Source organism: Copidosoma floridanum, unplaced genomic scaffold (assembly GCF_036245765.1).
Source record: "Copidosoma floridanum isolate Cflo_tuat_1 unplaced genomic scaffold, Cflo_Japanese_pri ptg000019l, whole genome shotgun sequence".
Classification (NCBI taxonomy): Eukaryota; Metazoa; Arthropoda; class Insecta; order Hymenoptera; family Encyrtidae; genus Copidosoma; species Copidosoma floridanum.
The window spans coordinates 12,650,818-12,666,010 of NW_028321896.1; the positions used below are offsets into that span (position 1 = coordinate 12,650,818).

Below are 15,193 nucleotides of genomic sequence, written 5' to 3' on the forward strand. Positions count from 1 at the left end.
CCGCACCTTTAAAACAAAATCCTTTTGGATATCCAAGTTGCACAAAAGCAGCATCATACAAGACAGGACATCATCGCAAGCTGCAGCTTCCAATCGATACATCTCTTTCGGCGCTTTCGCGACGGAAAACACATGCTTCGCCCCTCCCGCGCCACAGTATATTTATACAACAAGCACATGCATGGCCAACAAAAATCAAAGTCCTCACCCTGCGCCCACATCAGCAACAACGCAGCATCTTTACTTGCAAACCTATGTACATATAACAAAGCTCGCGACGGGCCGCAAAACTCGATAAGCACCCAATACATATATGTGGCGTGCCGAGGAAAAAGGGAGGGGAGAAAGCATATACACGCACGCATTTTGTCGAATGGGCCGTGACACACGCGCGAATAGTGGGCGTGGCCCCGGTAGCCGAAAGAGCACAATAAGCCTCGCGAGCGGACCCCCCACTGCGTCGTCAGGCGAGTCTCCGGGGCACTCTGGCCAATCGGGCGCGGCCACGCCCCTGTTTTCTCCCTCTCCGAACATCTGCCCCCCCTCATATATTGTTCTGTGTGTGTATACATATAACAGCGGCAAGAGGGGCAGTCCCGTCGTTGGATGCGCGCGCAGCCCACTGGATGGGAGGGAGGAAGGGAAGGAGAAAGAGCGAACGAACGGGCGAGCGGCGCTGCTTATCCGTGTGTTTGTGGAGGAGAGGGGGAGGCCGATCGTGGGAGGATGAGGAGTTCGGAGACCAGTGGTGTTCGGGAAGTCGGGCAGCGTAGACGGTCGAATGTGTACGGCTGTCGTTTGACTGTAACGTGACATTATATAGTTAAACAACCTCGACCAAAGTGTGCTTAGTGTATATTTATATCCGTACGTCTATGTCAAACGGGCATACGTTATTCTAAACACGGACAATCCGAGGATCAGTGGATCGGGCCCCAAGTGATGCGCAAGCAATCAATAGAACACTCGTTGAGTGCAATTTAAAAGCCAAACAATCGAACAAGAGACTCGTATGTGTGTATACGTATATGTATCATGTACGGGTAAAAATAATATCAAGTATACCTATTATCTTATGTGAGCTGGTCGTGCGAATCCGAGGATTTAGAGTACCACAGAGGAGGTGCGCGGGTGCGGTCGGTGAGTGTATAAGTAACTCCCAGCCGTCGGGCCGCGCGTTACAACTCCGACGACGACGGTGCGTTTGTCCAGAGAATCCGGGGCGAGTAGTTATCGCAGGTGTGTACAACCATAGCCGAGATGCCGACCAAGGGTGAACGCGGCAAGTCGACGGACTTTAGTATCGCGGCCATAATGGCGCCCAGGGGCCCGTCCTTCGGACACCACCATCACCACCATCACCATTACCACCTGCAGGGCTTGGCAGCTACCGCCGCCGGCAATGCTGCCACAGCAGCGGCCACCGCGGCCAACACCATCGACCTGGAATGCGCCGACGTTGGCAAGGCGCCCTACACTCTATCGGACAGCAGCAGTAGCCCCACTGGCCTGGACCACCGTGAGTTTCTTTTTTTCCCTTCTTTTCTTCGGGTACCCCCCTTGCTCCCTTCGTTTTATGTTCTTTTTGTTCGTGACTTGGTTTATTGACACACATTTTTGAGAGAAACGCTCTACTCCCCTTTCGGAACTTGGGCACGTTTAGCCCGTGTTTTGTCATTTCCTGGCTGGATTCTGATTGTTGTGGGGGTGAGGGAGTTGGTCTATTGGGGTACCCTAAGTAGCTTGTATACTTCAGATATGTGGTTCTTGGATTGTGATTGCGTTTCCTGGAAACTCCAGCGACGGGCGTCTGGTTGCTTGTGTGTTCCGATTCCCATTTAAATTTCAAATTTCAAATTTTCATTCGAACGTTTGACGAAAATTGACAAGTATTCGAACGTGTTTGCTACATACTTTTTTCATTATGTTCGAGAAAACTTTATTGCATTCTGATTTAATAACGTTGCTTGGCTTCTTGCGTATTTTTAGGTTATATCTGTAAACAAATCATTTTGGAGCAGGTGCTAATTGTTCAGTGTATCAATATACGGGGTGCAGTTATTGAAACGATATTACGAGATAAATTTTAGTTAAAATGTTGCGTCGGATCGTTAGCAAAAATTATCAGACTGTAGAGATTTTTATTTTCCGTAATGAAACTTTGATTTTAAGAAACTAAATTTAATAAAGTAGTTATGATTTTTTGTTAAGTCATATACTATACATTTACATCCATAAATATCATTCGTTTGTTCATGTCGTTTTTTCCAATCGCAAATGACGTTTTGTTTTACAATATAATGACAAGGTTTGTAGGTACTGTGAATGTACGTTACCGTCGGCAGAGTACAGCCATTTGTGTATATTAACGAATTATTATAATAATATTTTTTTTTAAATCGACTGCCCACTGATACCATAATTGCGTTTGTTGCATATTCAGCTGCTAAAAGTATTTCATGATATTTCAACACGGGAATTCTCGAAAATCTATAAATTACAAAATATCCAACGGAATCTTGGACGGTACTAGTGATCGTTGGGTTATTGCGCCATTTTCGAGTGACGCTCAATTGAGTAAAGTATTTTTGAAACAAAACAAAAAAGTCTAAACAAGCCAAGTGCATTTATCGTGAGAAAAGCCAGGGCGCAATAGGCTTTTACATGGAACAGTCAAAACACATGTATCGAAAACCACCACCACGACCGATCACCACAACGTAACATCCTTACGGGACAGACAAACGGCATGTACATTTATATGTTGGTAGGTAGGTAGGTATACCACCATAATGAAGAATAATTATAACGTGCGGGCTGTTGTTGGCGCCGCAAAAAATGCACGCGCACAAAAAGCGAAGCTGCAATCCTTCAAGTCGAAAAAGGAAAAAAAAAAAAAAAAAAAAGAAAGGAAGAAGAGCAGGGAGAGAGAGGAGACGAGAAGACTCTCGGGAGGCTCTAACAAATTGCCATAGGGCCCTCGCTGGGGTCCTACCGCGCTGTCATACTACAGACGACCCACACGTGTATATATACACACTCTCCCTGCGTGGAGGCGCCCTCGCGGCTGATGGTGACAGCAGGAGCAAAAGTAACCAGCACGCAGTTCTGGGTGGTCGTGGGCATCTCTCGCGCTTACTTATAACAACGCTCCGTGTGTAGCAGCTCGTATTTCTTTGTCGAATCGGAAACGCACGATGATCCCCCGCGCGCTGGGGGACCACCCTGCGCCCCCCCGGCGACGATGACGCGACGACGACGACGACAAGATCGGCACAGTCACGAGCCCGCCTGCTCCGGATATACACATGCGCATGCGAGATTTTTTAATTGACAAGTGCTGCGGAGGCTGAGCGCAGGGCTCGCATACCGTGTACCTCCATGCTATGGTACCTATGTGGAAGCTTTTTCTGTAGGGAGATAGCGTGCTCGCACACCGGGTCTCGATTTCAACGGCAGAATACGGGATCGAGAGAGGCTAATGCGGCGAAACGTGGCGCTTGTGTGCATTTAGATCCGTGGGCTACTCAATTATAGGTGCATTATATCATGTTTGATCAAACGATGGACTAAGGCGATCGATAGATTTTTGATTTTGAAAAAATTTCCCGAAAAGCCTGCATCGTTTCTTCATCGGTGGTGTTTTTTTTTCTGCCCACAATTTATCACCAACCCCTTCCTTAACACAATATTTGCACAAGCAGGTAAACTCCGTTGCCATTCCCCTGCCCCATCCTCTGAACAAGAAAAGCCCAACGGATGCAGTATATAGCCATTAATTTGTTGAATGTATAGAAAGCTCGTAGAAAGCCACTCTCAAATTTTATACCCGTACAATAATTGTACAAGACTCGTATTATATACATATATTTTAATCCGTTGCGTATAGCCTAGATGTACCTATTGCGGCGCAATTGCGCGAAACCGACGAAAGCCATAATGCAACGATAGGGTCCGTCTGCTCTTTTTCCCTCGTTCAACAAAACGCTTCACGGAAACGCTGTGAAAAAGTGCAGCCCTAATGGCTCTATTTTCCTCAGTTGTGGCTCCGCATGGAGCGCGGCCCAGACAACCGGATTCGGCAATCGGGGCTACGTTAATTATTCATCCGTATACGCGGCAGCAACTCCGACGCCTCCGCGCTTTTGAAAATTCTTACAAAATATAAAATTATGTAGATATAATTGTACATATATAATATATGCTCATGAAGTCTGTATATTGGCAGCCACGCGTGTGTTTTATATTATTACAATCGCCTGTCGCTTGGCGGAGTAAAAGGGAGAGAGGAAATATTATACGACCGCCCGATTATTTACCTGACGGCGATGATGATGATGATGATGGCTCATCTTTGGCGTCGGTGGGCCACCGGCCGAGCGCCATTTCTTCGTTTCTCCCCCCCCCCCCCTCCTTCCCTCTCTGGTACTATGTATATATATATATGTATAGGTACCTGTATAATACAAAATGGTGGTGTAACAGTTGCGGCGACAAGAAAAGGGAAAGGAGGAGGAGGCTCCAGGGGCCGAGGGAAAAACAGCTATATCCACGAATGTAGTTTTCTCTCCGGGTTTTCGGAAACTGGTGTACCTATACGTGCGGTGACGACCGCAGGGGGACGAGACGCGCACCAGCCGAGGACCACACCGGCCGCTACTTTTATAGTTTCTCCTGCTTTGGACACTCTCTATTTGGGATATACCAATACTTACTTCTTAACAATACTTGTATACCCTTGATATATGTATAGATTGACGGGATAGCTCCACCTTTTTTTCATTGATTCCTTTATTTTCGTGTATAAGTGGTACACACAACGACAACCCCCTTGTAACCCTCCTCTTTTCTTGAGTTTGCTTTATGTAATGGTACATCGATGCAACTCTCGATTGGAGCACAAGGGAATCGGATGGCCTTGCTTGCACTGAACAACTTTTTTTTATTTAACCCCATAACGACGGCACCAGCGTCAGCTCCCTCTGATTCGGGATTCGGCTCCTCCACGCGCCATCTTGGATGTAGTATTAGCCCCGTGCTTACTTCGACTCGGATGCAGCTCACTTGCTTATTCTAACTTTTTTTTTTTTTTCCAAGACCATTAGCGTGCCATGCCAAATAATGGCTATTTCTGCAAAATCACTTATTTTACACTGTCTTTCCGCCTGATACGTTAAGCACAAGAACAAATGTAACGTACATATACAGCAGACAAATAATTCTAGCAGCCATACCGTCACTTCTCCTTGGGGTACCCTTAATACTAAATCAGCCACCTCTTTCACCGTACCCCAAATACCATATGTTAATTAACGGTATCGCTGCTACAATTCGTTTGCTAGTTTTAAGCTTCATCTTTAACTCTTTTTCTTCCTCTTTTCTGTTGTGGGACTATCTCCAGGCGCACCCATCTGCTGTTTTGCGGACATTGTTGCCATTTACCGTATGTATATGTGCTGTTTCGTTTGTTTTGTAGTAATGAGACGGGTATCTGTGTTATTATTAGCAACGGGTGTAATTTTTCAAGAACAAATATAGCTGCTAAGTATTGACTTTTGGTGGCTATACTACCGGGTGATTGAGTGATCTGTTTGTAATTACGTATGTATACACTTCTTTTTCTGAAGAATTTTTGAGGGAGGCGTATTTGCATTTAATTTTAATTCCAATCGAAAGCTGTTTGTATTCGCGAAACATTCCTCGAACACATCGTGTATTATAATCGTGTATGCACGACTTCCGGCCCCTCGGGTCGGTCCGAGGCACGGATTTCTCGAGAATCTCGGACTAATTTTCGATCCGTTATTAGTCACGACAATTTTTCTTCCTTTTTACTCGACGGAGGGAGCAAACGAATTCAACGGCACTCTATTTTTAAAGCTCCCAATCGAGTCGTGGTACCGCAGAAATTCGCCGAGAGCCGCGTTATTTAGCGACGATTGTTTTTGGATTTGGTGCCCAAATGGTTTCTTATTTTCCTTGTTTGGCTCGATCACTCAGGAAAAACCTACGAATAGAGTAACCATAAACATGTATTTTCAATTAGTTTTTTTTTTTAACGCTTTCTCAAAGTTCTTCACCGCATATCCTAACAAATTCACATTCCTCGGAGCGCAATAACGTCACTTGCGAGTGATATAGGTATGGCAGCAGAAAATGATAAATGAGACAATTTTAAAAAGAAGCGCCCATCAACGGCATCATCATCCAGTAGTTAATCACTTCGTTATTACCGCACATTTTAACCGATTGCTCGCAGCTATATATATATATACATCTGCGATACCGTCATCGAGCGTAAATACATATAATATCGATACGTCTTGGCGATGACGTTTTTCAAAACAAATATTTAATTCTCAGCATGTGTCGGTTGCGCGCGCGCGTTCCCGTGTAATGTATACTTGAAAAGTCGTATCTGCATCAGCGAGGGATAAAGGATAAAAAAAAAAAAAAAAATGTGTCTTGCGCGTACACCAGTGCAGGGTATTAGGTGTATATACACTTATAATGTACAACCAGCATATCAATGCGCGTGTAATAAACGGGCGATTATTAATAATAATTCCGTCGAACCGTGTTCGCACTCCTTCGCCTTTGCTGCTGGTGTGTGTGTGTGTGTGACGCGTAGCGGAGCTGCAAATTGAAATATTATTCTCGAGGCCGAAGCCATTTAGAACTATGTATACAACAACTTACTGGTTGCGCGAACGCAGAGTTCCACCTATTCTTTTTTTTTTTCTTTTTTTTTTTTTTCATTCTACCGCTCTTTAATAATGATTGTAAGGCACAGCGGCAGCAGCAACGCGAGCGTCATTAAATCGCGTTGTTATTAATACGGCCGATTAAACGCAGGTGCATTTTACTCGGAGGCAAGAGAAAATTATTGCGACAAGGCCTCGCGCTCCTGTAAAGAGATACAAATTGCCCCCCCCCCGCGATCACGCCCCTTCCTCCTCTTCTCTCGGAGGTGTACGATGATACCACTGTTTTCTAGTAGCCGCGTGTTTACGTGTTAACGGATCCCACAAGCGCGCACCTATACCACGTATATTAATGCCTCCTCCCGTACCTATATATACACATACGTAGCTGATGTTGCTGCTGCTGAAAAAATACGTTTTGCACGTGTAATCGCTACGTTGGATGGTTGAACACTGCGCTGGTTTTTATTAAACGACTGGAAGGATCGGAAATGATATGTATACGCGAGTAGATTACTGCATAGCGAGATAGAGAGAGAAAAGCGCAACGGGAAAATATTAATATCTCACGGTGTTAAGTGCAATTTCAAGCGCGTTGATTTTAATTGATAGCCGAGACGTGGACGGATACGCGTGCGTGTAATATACACATACGGATGTAAGAGGATGATGGGTTCGGGGCTCCGGTTGCGCGCGGTGCGATTATATATATTTTTACCATCATCGTGCACGCCCGGCCATTCGAGAGAGCCGAGATTAAAGAGATCGTATTATCGTATGGGAACCGCTGAGGATGCAGTGAGTCTTTGCGTGATGAACATCAAAGCTCTTGTACCCGCGAGCTTTCGCGAAATGCAAGCATCGATACTCGGTTGGCGATGGGGGGCGCGGACAATTTTCACTCCAAAGCTTAAAAGCCACACTTGCGAGCTGGTATGGAATCCAAATTGCCGAGATCGTCGGAGTGAAATTATTAAACAAGTTCCCCGCGGACGCGGACAAACACACCTCGATGCGCGCGCGCGAGTATTATAAATCCGCAGATAATTCGGTGTCGCATTATCATAATCTCGCAGCCTCGTCAGTCGTATTGTATATATATATACACGCGTACATACAACGCAACACACACATGGCATATAATATGTGTGCACCCTCTTACACACACGCTCTGCCGATGTTTGGTACTGACCATCAACGAAACAGCTGCTCGCGCGGAAACAGGTTTCACGCGCCATTAATTAATATCAACGAGCTAGCCGTGTTAGTGTTGCGTCGTGGGTATTAAGTCCCCTGTGTGTATTTATGCGTATAATACGAAAGGGATAACGTTAAGGATATACCAGCTGTTTCAATGTATCCACGCTCGGGCCTTTTTTTTTTTTTTTTGTTTTTTTTTGTTTTTTTTTGTTGCCGATTTTTCTTTCCTCCCTGGTCTCCTTGTACAGGCGCGAGGAGGAGTGAGAGATTTCGCGTCTACACGCGTATACACTCGCGCGCGCGTGTGTGTAGGTATATATACAGGAGATATCGGGATCTCGTGATCTTTCGTATATGCGGGCGCGTATCGCGTTACGCGGAGGGAGAACATTATATTAATATATACACGCGTATATACGGGGCCGTGCGAAGAGAGAGAGGGAAGATAAATCGGCGCGAGATCGATAAGTCATCTACTGCTGCTGTTTGCAGGGTGTCTCCACGAGGAGAGAGAAAAATGGCTCTATTTGTCGACGCTCGTGCTTCTGCGCCGTGTATAACATACAATGTTATATGCGTGGACACGATGCTCTTTTTTTTTTTTTTTTTTTTTTCCTCCTGCATCCGTGGCGACGAACCGAAAGGACTTTGAATATTCAAAGAAACTCGCATTCCTGAAAATAAAATTCACCGTGTAACATAAGCTCCCACGTGGACTTGGAATTCTAAATTTTGAGAGAAAAGAATCCTTGCGACTCCGGCTGACACCTGTTTTTTTTTCTTCTTTCTTTTTTTGACATCCTTGCGAAACAAATAAAAAAAATGTGTGTATATTTGAAACGTCATCGAGTCAAAAAAAATGTATACCTACTCTTTTACACCGATGTTTTGGATGCAACAGTTTTTGTCGTGGTTGATTCGTCAAACACATGTCATAATTATGTTGCGCTGAAAGGAGGAGAAATATGGATAATAGGGAGGGCCGTGAGCGTCAACTAAGGTAAAACGCCCAATACTTGGACAAAACTGAAATTCAGACCGATACTTGGACAGTGGAAAATCAGTCATTGTAGCAAATAAAAAAGAGATATTTTAAAAAACGTAATAGATTAATATTGCTATGATTATTATTGATGATATACTTGAATTTTTAAAAAAATTTCAGCAACATTTAATACATGCGAATGATTCTAAATTTCACCGTAGGCGCCATAAGACTGCGATAATTTTTCTCCGTTTTCTATGATTTTGATAATAGGTAATGCTCGTTAAAATTAATCCAATGCATTTGTATAAATGCTGTATGGTATTATTTTACAACTTTTACATTAATTAACAATATTTCTAATGTAATCGTGGACAAAAAAAATTTTTATAATGTAAAATTAGCTGTCCAAGTACACCTCACGATTTCGTAGTAGTTGGACAGACGTGGAGCTCTTGTCCAACTTCAGGTCATAGGCACAAAAACGTCGTAGCCAGTACATGGACATACAATCAAAGTTGTTTACCTTTTAACGTAGTTAATCTTTTATGCGAATTTTTTAAACAAAAGTGTATAAAAAGTGAAGTACTTTGTAGAAAAAAAACACTTTACTAATCAGTTTTGTTGTTAAGGGGTGCACCGCTTTAAGAAAATTGTTTTTTCAACATTTTTAAAAGTTAACCTCCAATTCACTGTAAATACAGATGAAGTATGGGTTCTGAAAAGAGGAAAAATGTTTTTAAAAAAATATAAAATAATGAAAAAGAACAAAAGTGGAGGTCATACAACAAAAACAAAAAAGAAAAGTAAGAAAAATTATAGTCTTATTAAAAATAAATCTTAAATAACAAAATTAAAAAAAAAACAGTAAAATTGGTTTTACACTATCTCACTGATAGAATAATTGAAAAAACTGAGTACCGAGGTGAGAGCTTAATTGAGTTGGATAATTCGTTTGCTATTGAAGAGATGCAGTTCCTTCTAAAGAAAATTCAAATCAAGAAGGAGAAGTGCGATTCCTCACAATTGAAAATGTTGAAAATCAAAATGCACCCTGAGGGATTTATCTTGCATTTAATAAATTATTTTTGGAAAAAAGATTAATAATTTTACTTACGAATTTTACGTAATAAATTTGTTATTATTTATCCCCTTCGTTAACATTTTTTCGTTATAAGGTATTTATCTAAATACATACTTTAGTTTTAATAAGTACTTGTGCCTTATCGTAATTTATACAACTGTAAAATCGTTTAAGTTAGTATTGTCCAAGTACTGCTTTCCAACTTGTCCAAGTACTGCAGCATTGTCCAACTTTTGGTTTTCAAGGTTGTCCAACTACTACGACAGTCGAGAATGATTGTCCAACTACTCCGATAAGTTGACATGTTTTAAAATGTACGATAACTATTATTTAAGAGCTATTTTAAAACATTTTTTGTGTGTTATATAATCCTAAGGCATCCTAATTACAAGTAATTATTTAAAAAATATGGAAGTATTGCACATTAACTTCGGAATATGAGCGTTAAAATTAGTTTCGAAAAATCTGTCCAAGTATTGGGCGTTTTACCTTATTGAATTTATATCGGTGCCGAGTGGAGTGCGCGACCCGACCGATCTCCAAGCTTATATTATATATTATTAGGTGCATAAAGATGTGCTTTTCTATTGTGTACTTGGAGTGACTCGATGCGACGACGAGTCGATAGAGTTACGACCGGTATTCTCTCTTGAGCTTCGTTACGGCGTGCTAATGATCGCGAGTGCGTTCAGTGATGCCCATTATCCACTTATTCATCGGATTATAATTAAGTACGTTCGATGCAACTATAGGCACGCTAATGATTATAAACACGGCATACGCGCGTGTATTACTTTGATGCGCCGATTTATTGTTTACAAGTAGATTCATCCCACAAAGATAAACATTTCAGCAAGCGATGGGACATGACGAATTTTTCCGCTGGTTACTTTGAGAGAAATCAAATTGGTATACTCTTTGCTTTTCTCCGTGCTATACGTGCACCATCACCTTTAGATGGAAACTGGGCATACATGTATTATATGAGAGGAAGGGGACATGGACACTATATACTTACGCTTTTAATCAATCGATCCAATTAGAGCGCCACAGATTTTAGCGCGTGCGCGTGCTTATGAATTTTTTACTATATTATGCATCGCCTGGATAGAGTTCGCGTGCTCGCATCATACCGAGCACAAGTGCCGAGAGAGAGGGGGTGGGGGGTAAATTAGTAGTAAATTTTCTTGTGACGTTGTGACGCAACGTCGGACTGATTTGTATGCTCGACTGTGCTTGACGACACCTCTAATATTTCCTATCCCTCTGAAATTCCTTCTTTCGCTTGCTCGGTGTGCCAGCTTTTTTCTCTGTTTTGTTTTAATGTTTTTATTTTTTTCACGAGTACTATAGTATTCATAGAGATTCCGCTGCTCAGAGACGAGAGAGAGAGAGAGCGTGGCAGTCGAGGGATTTTAATCGCTCGTTAAATAATTATGAATTCCCGTTTAATTAAATCATTTTTCACGTTTTAACCTGCCTCCACCTCCTCCCTGCATGCTGATTTATCTATTCTTTATGAATATATTCATGCACAGAGCTTCGGTTCTTTCGTTGCTATAAATGAAAAATCATAACACATACACCCCTACTCATTACTTTTTTTTTTACGTCATTTGTCCGAGCAAAGGCGTTGTCAGCGCACATGAAAAATCATCTTGCATCTCAAATCTTACGATCATTAATATTATTTTCATTTCTACACACAAGCGATTAACACTCGATTTGTCCAAGAAACGTGTCGATTGCGGACAAAAAATGTTTCCTCCGTACGAAATAATCGATAATCGCGCACCGCGCGTCGTACAATATTATATAATTATGATTTCGCCCCAAGTCATTTCATACATATATATATAATTATATACACCGAGAGCTGAAAATGCGTTTCACGTAGTTTCCTCTCGTTTCTCACGTCTCAATAGCCGTATTCGTGAAAAAAAAAAAGAATAATCCGAGTTGGTTTAAAAAAAATGTTTCCTCCACACTTACACACACATGCACACATTACTCGAGACTCGCGGCTGCAGCCGTGTATAAAATTAAGCGCACGGCCATCCATACGTGTATCCATGAAATGTAAATGATACGTCAGGTAGGGGGAGCGCACGAGCGTAGATTTCTAAGATTTCAAAGTTCTACACGTATCAATTAATCACCGGCTCTATGTGCGCGTACGTTATAACGTGTGTGTGGCACCGATGAAAAGTCCGGGGTATTTTTTTTTTTTTCCCCCCAAGACGCGCACCGTGTGTGTTTGTGCGTTACGTAAGTCGTTAAACGCGCGTTAAGCTATACTTAAACTGTCATCGATTGTTCGCGATTACATACCCCCCCTTTTTTTTTCTTTCTTCTTCTTTATCCATGCACGTGCAACGCACACCACGCGCTTGGTTGGTCGTGTTGTTTGCGTGGGTACAAAAACGAGTAAAATATAATTTTACCTACCAAAAAATGATACGTTTCGTAACAGAATCCTGGAAGAAACCCTTCTTTAACGTACCATATAATGTATAAATTGTATTTTGTCAGAAATAAGTTATAAAACAAAAAAGGTGAACGTGTTGCAGGGTTGGGCTCGTCGCCGGTGAACATCGTGGCGACGGCGACGGTGGTGACGGACGAGGCGCTCCTCGACGAGGACGAGCTGGACGAGTCGAGCGGCAACGGCATAGACGTCGAGAGCGTGGCGACCGACAAGTCGACCAACGACCCCGAGGACGACGAGGAGGTCGACGTCGAGGAGTGCAGCAGCGTGGACGAGGGCCCCATATCCGTCATACCCACGGAGAATCTGTTGAAACGGCGCAAGTCCTGCAGGGACGAGGAGGAGGAGGAGACCGGCCATCACCAGCAGCCGGCCGCGAAAAAACGGCGCAGACACCAAACCGCGCCCACTTGCAACTCGGAGGAGCTGCGCGAGGTGGAGTGCCACTTGGAGACCAAGGAGCTCTGGGACAAGTTCAACGACCTTGGCACGGAGATGATCATCACCAAGACCGGCAGGTGATTATCACTCGCTTGGACGTTTTTATTTACCTTTTCGGGGCTGGGACGGAGATGCCGAAGGGAGATATTCGCGCGGTCGCGCAAGGTCGGTAACTCGAGGTACAAATTTTCGAGTGGGAAGCAAAACGGATGATTAATGGGACGCCCTCACGCCATCGGCTCACCCCTTTGCGAGCCATGCTATGGTGTTATGCGTATGTATGTATGTATGTACATTATCGCGTGTACCCCTGCACATGCATGCTCGGGCTTTTGTGCTCTCGCTGGTTGTGGGCTTGTGACCGACTGATCTGGAAAATATGTTGCTTCGACAGCGCCGTTAGGAAAAAAGAAACTTCATGCACAATCGTTTCAAAAATATAGATACAGCAAAAAGGACTTCTAGGGGGGCACAAGAGGTTATACTTACCTAGTAAAGTTAACGCGATTAACGTAAGCATATTATATACCTATACGCGTGAAAGAACGATATTCGCTCGCGTATATACATGTAGGTATAAGTATAAGGTGGAAATTAACGGAGGGGAAACAGTCGAAAGCCACCAGAGGCGGGTAACGCCCCCTTTCGAGGAGAGCAGCAACAGCAGCAGCCTTGATAAATGACTGCCGTGGACAATTAAAAGTATATATATATACATATATAGGTGGGTTTGGTGGTATAAATATAGTACCGTTGCCCTCCATCACTACTCTCTTTCCCCCCCTTTTTTTCCTTTCTTTTATATCCTTCTTCCTCTCCACGTACCTATACACTCTTGGCTTTCTCTCTCGATCCTTATACTCCTTTTCGAGCCTGTTGGCGCGCTTTACGAGATATTTAAGGGCAGCAGCCGAGAGTCCTGTACGATTATAATTTATGACTGTCCATTATGCGCTGCTGTGAGGTAACTTGCATGTAGCGCGCGACCATTTTTATAGGCATATGCTAATAGAGTTGGCTCGCGGGACTGCACACAGCTGCCATGTCCCGTGACCGAGTAGAAAATTCGCATGAGCTTGCGTGCACGTGTGTGTGCGTGTATACAGATTGCGTAATCGCCGTTTTTTCGTGAGTCGTCAAAGGAAGGGGACGAGGCCGGAAAAAAAAGGGGGAAAATTAAACAAAGCACTGACCGGGACTTTCACCGGCAACAGGGGCCCTTACTGCTTTCTCCGATCGAGTCCTTTCTCTCCTTGCGCTTTTTTTTTTTTTTTTTTTTTTTTTTTTTTTTTTTTTTTTTTTTTTTTTTTTTTTTGTACGTAGGTATTTGTTTCGATTGCTCCCGATCCAGGGGATACGATTGAGTGCGCGCGTTCGCAGTACGTATACGTGTTACACCAGCGGATTATACGTACGAATATGCCTCGGAAAGTTAACGGTATCGCTTACGATGCGCGCGATTATTTTTTTCGCGCTCGAAACGCATCTCTGTCGCGCCTTAATCGCTGCCGCTTATTTACCCTCGTCTCTTTTTAATCTTATTAATTTCTTGCGCCGCGACGTCTCCATGTATATATACATATACATATACGCTTCGGATCAATGGCTCTCGGTTTTTATCAAGATGGCCATAAGGCGCGCCCGGGTTAAATTTATTCAATAAAGGGGACGAATAAATTTTTCGCGACGAAAAAGGTAAAGCGCACATCATACTTTTGACTAATCGGCCGAGCGGCACGTGCGCGCGCGCCCCAAATAACAGCTGCCCGTTTATTTCGAGGTGTGCCATGAAAAATCGGTCGGGAGGTTTTTTAATTGGCTCTCTTTTTTTTTTTTTTTTCCACTTCTGTTTAATATTTACTATTACCGAGAACAAGCGACCGAGGGAGCCACGGAATCGGGTGTGTAAAAAAAAACACGGCGAAAGAAAACTCGCCGGTACGACGCTGTACCATCGATGGGGCGCCGGGCGCAGTTTAATATTTCATTTGTACTCGATTTAGCGTGGCGTCGAGCCTCGCGGAGTATATACCTGTCGCGGTGGCACGGCCGATCGGAAAGATAATTAACTTCCCACTCGCGGCGAGAGTCTTTTTCACCCCGGCTCTCTCTCTCTTTCCCCGCCCGCCCCATCCCCCCCATTCTCTTTTTCGTTCGGGAGCCAATTACAATGATTAATTACCGGGAGGGAGAAAGAGTCGCGGCCATCGCGCTAATGAAAATTTTCCGGCTCGCTCGCGCGCTCTGGGCATATATATATATAGGTAGGCACCCGGAAAAAAGTTTCAAGA

General features: G+C 43.5%; 1 protein-coding gene across 1 annotated transcript in view; it reads left to right on the forward strand.

Annotated features, from left to right (window-relative positions):
• Window positions 1-774: 774 nt before the first annotated feature.
• Window positions 775-15,193, forward strand: part of LOC106643331 (uncharacterized) — a 51,907-nt gene continuing 37,488 nt past the window's right edge. The window contains exons 1-2 of the mRNA XM_089593241.1: window positions 775-1,519; window positions 12,544-12,979. Coding sequence (XP_089449367.1) covers window positions 1,261-1,519; window positions 12,544-12,979 — 695 coding nt within the window. The 5' untranslated portion in view covers window positions 775-1,260. The remainder of the gene's footprint in view (window positions 1,520-12,543; window positions 12,980-15,193) is intronic.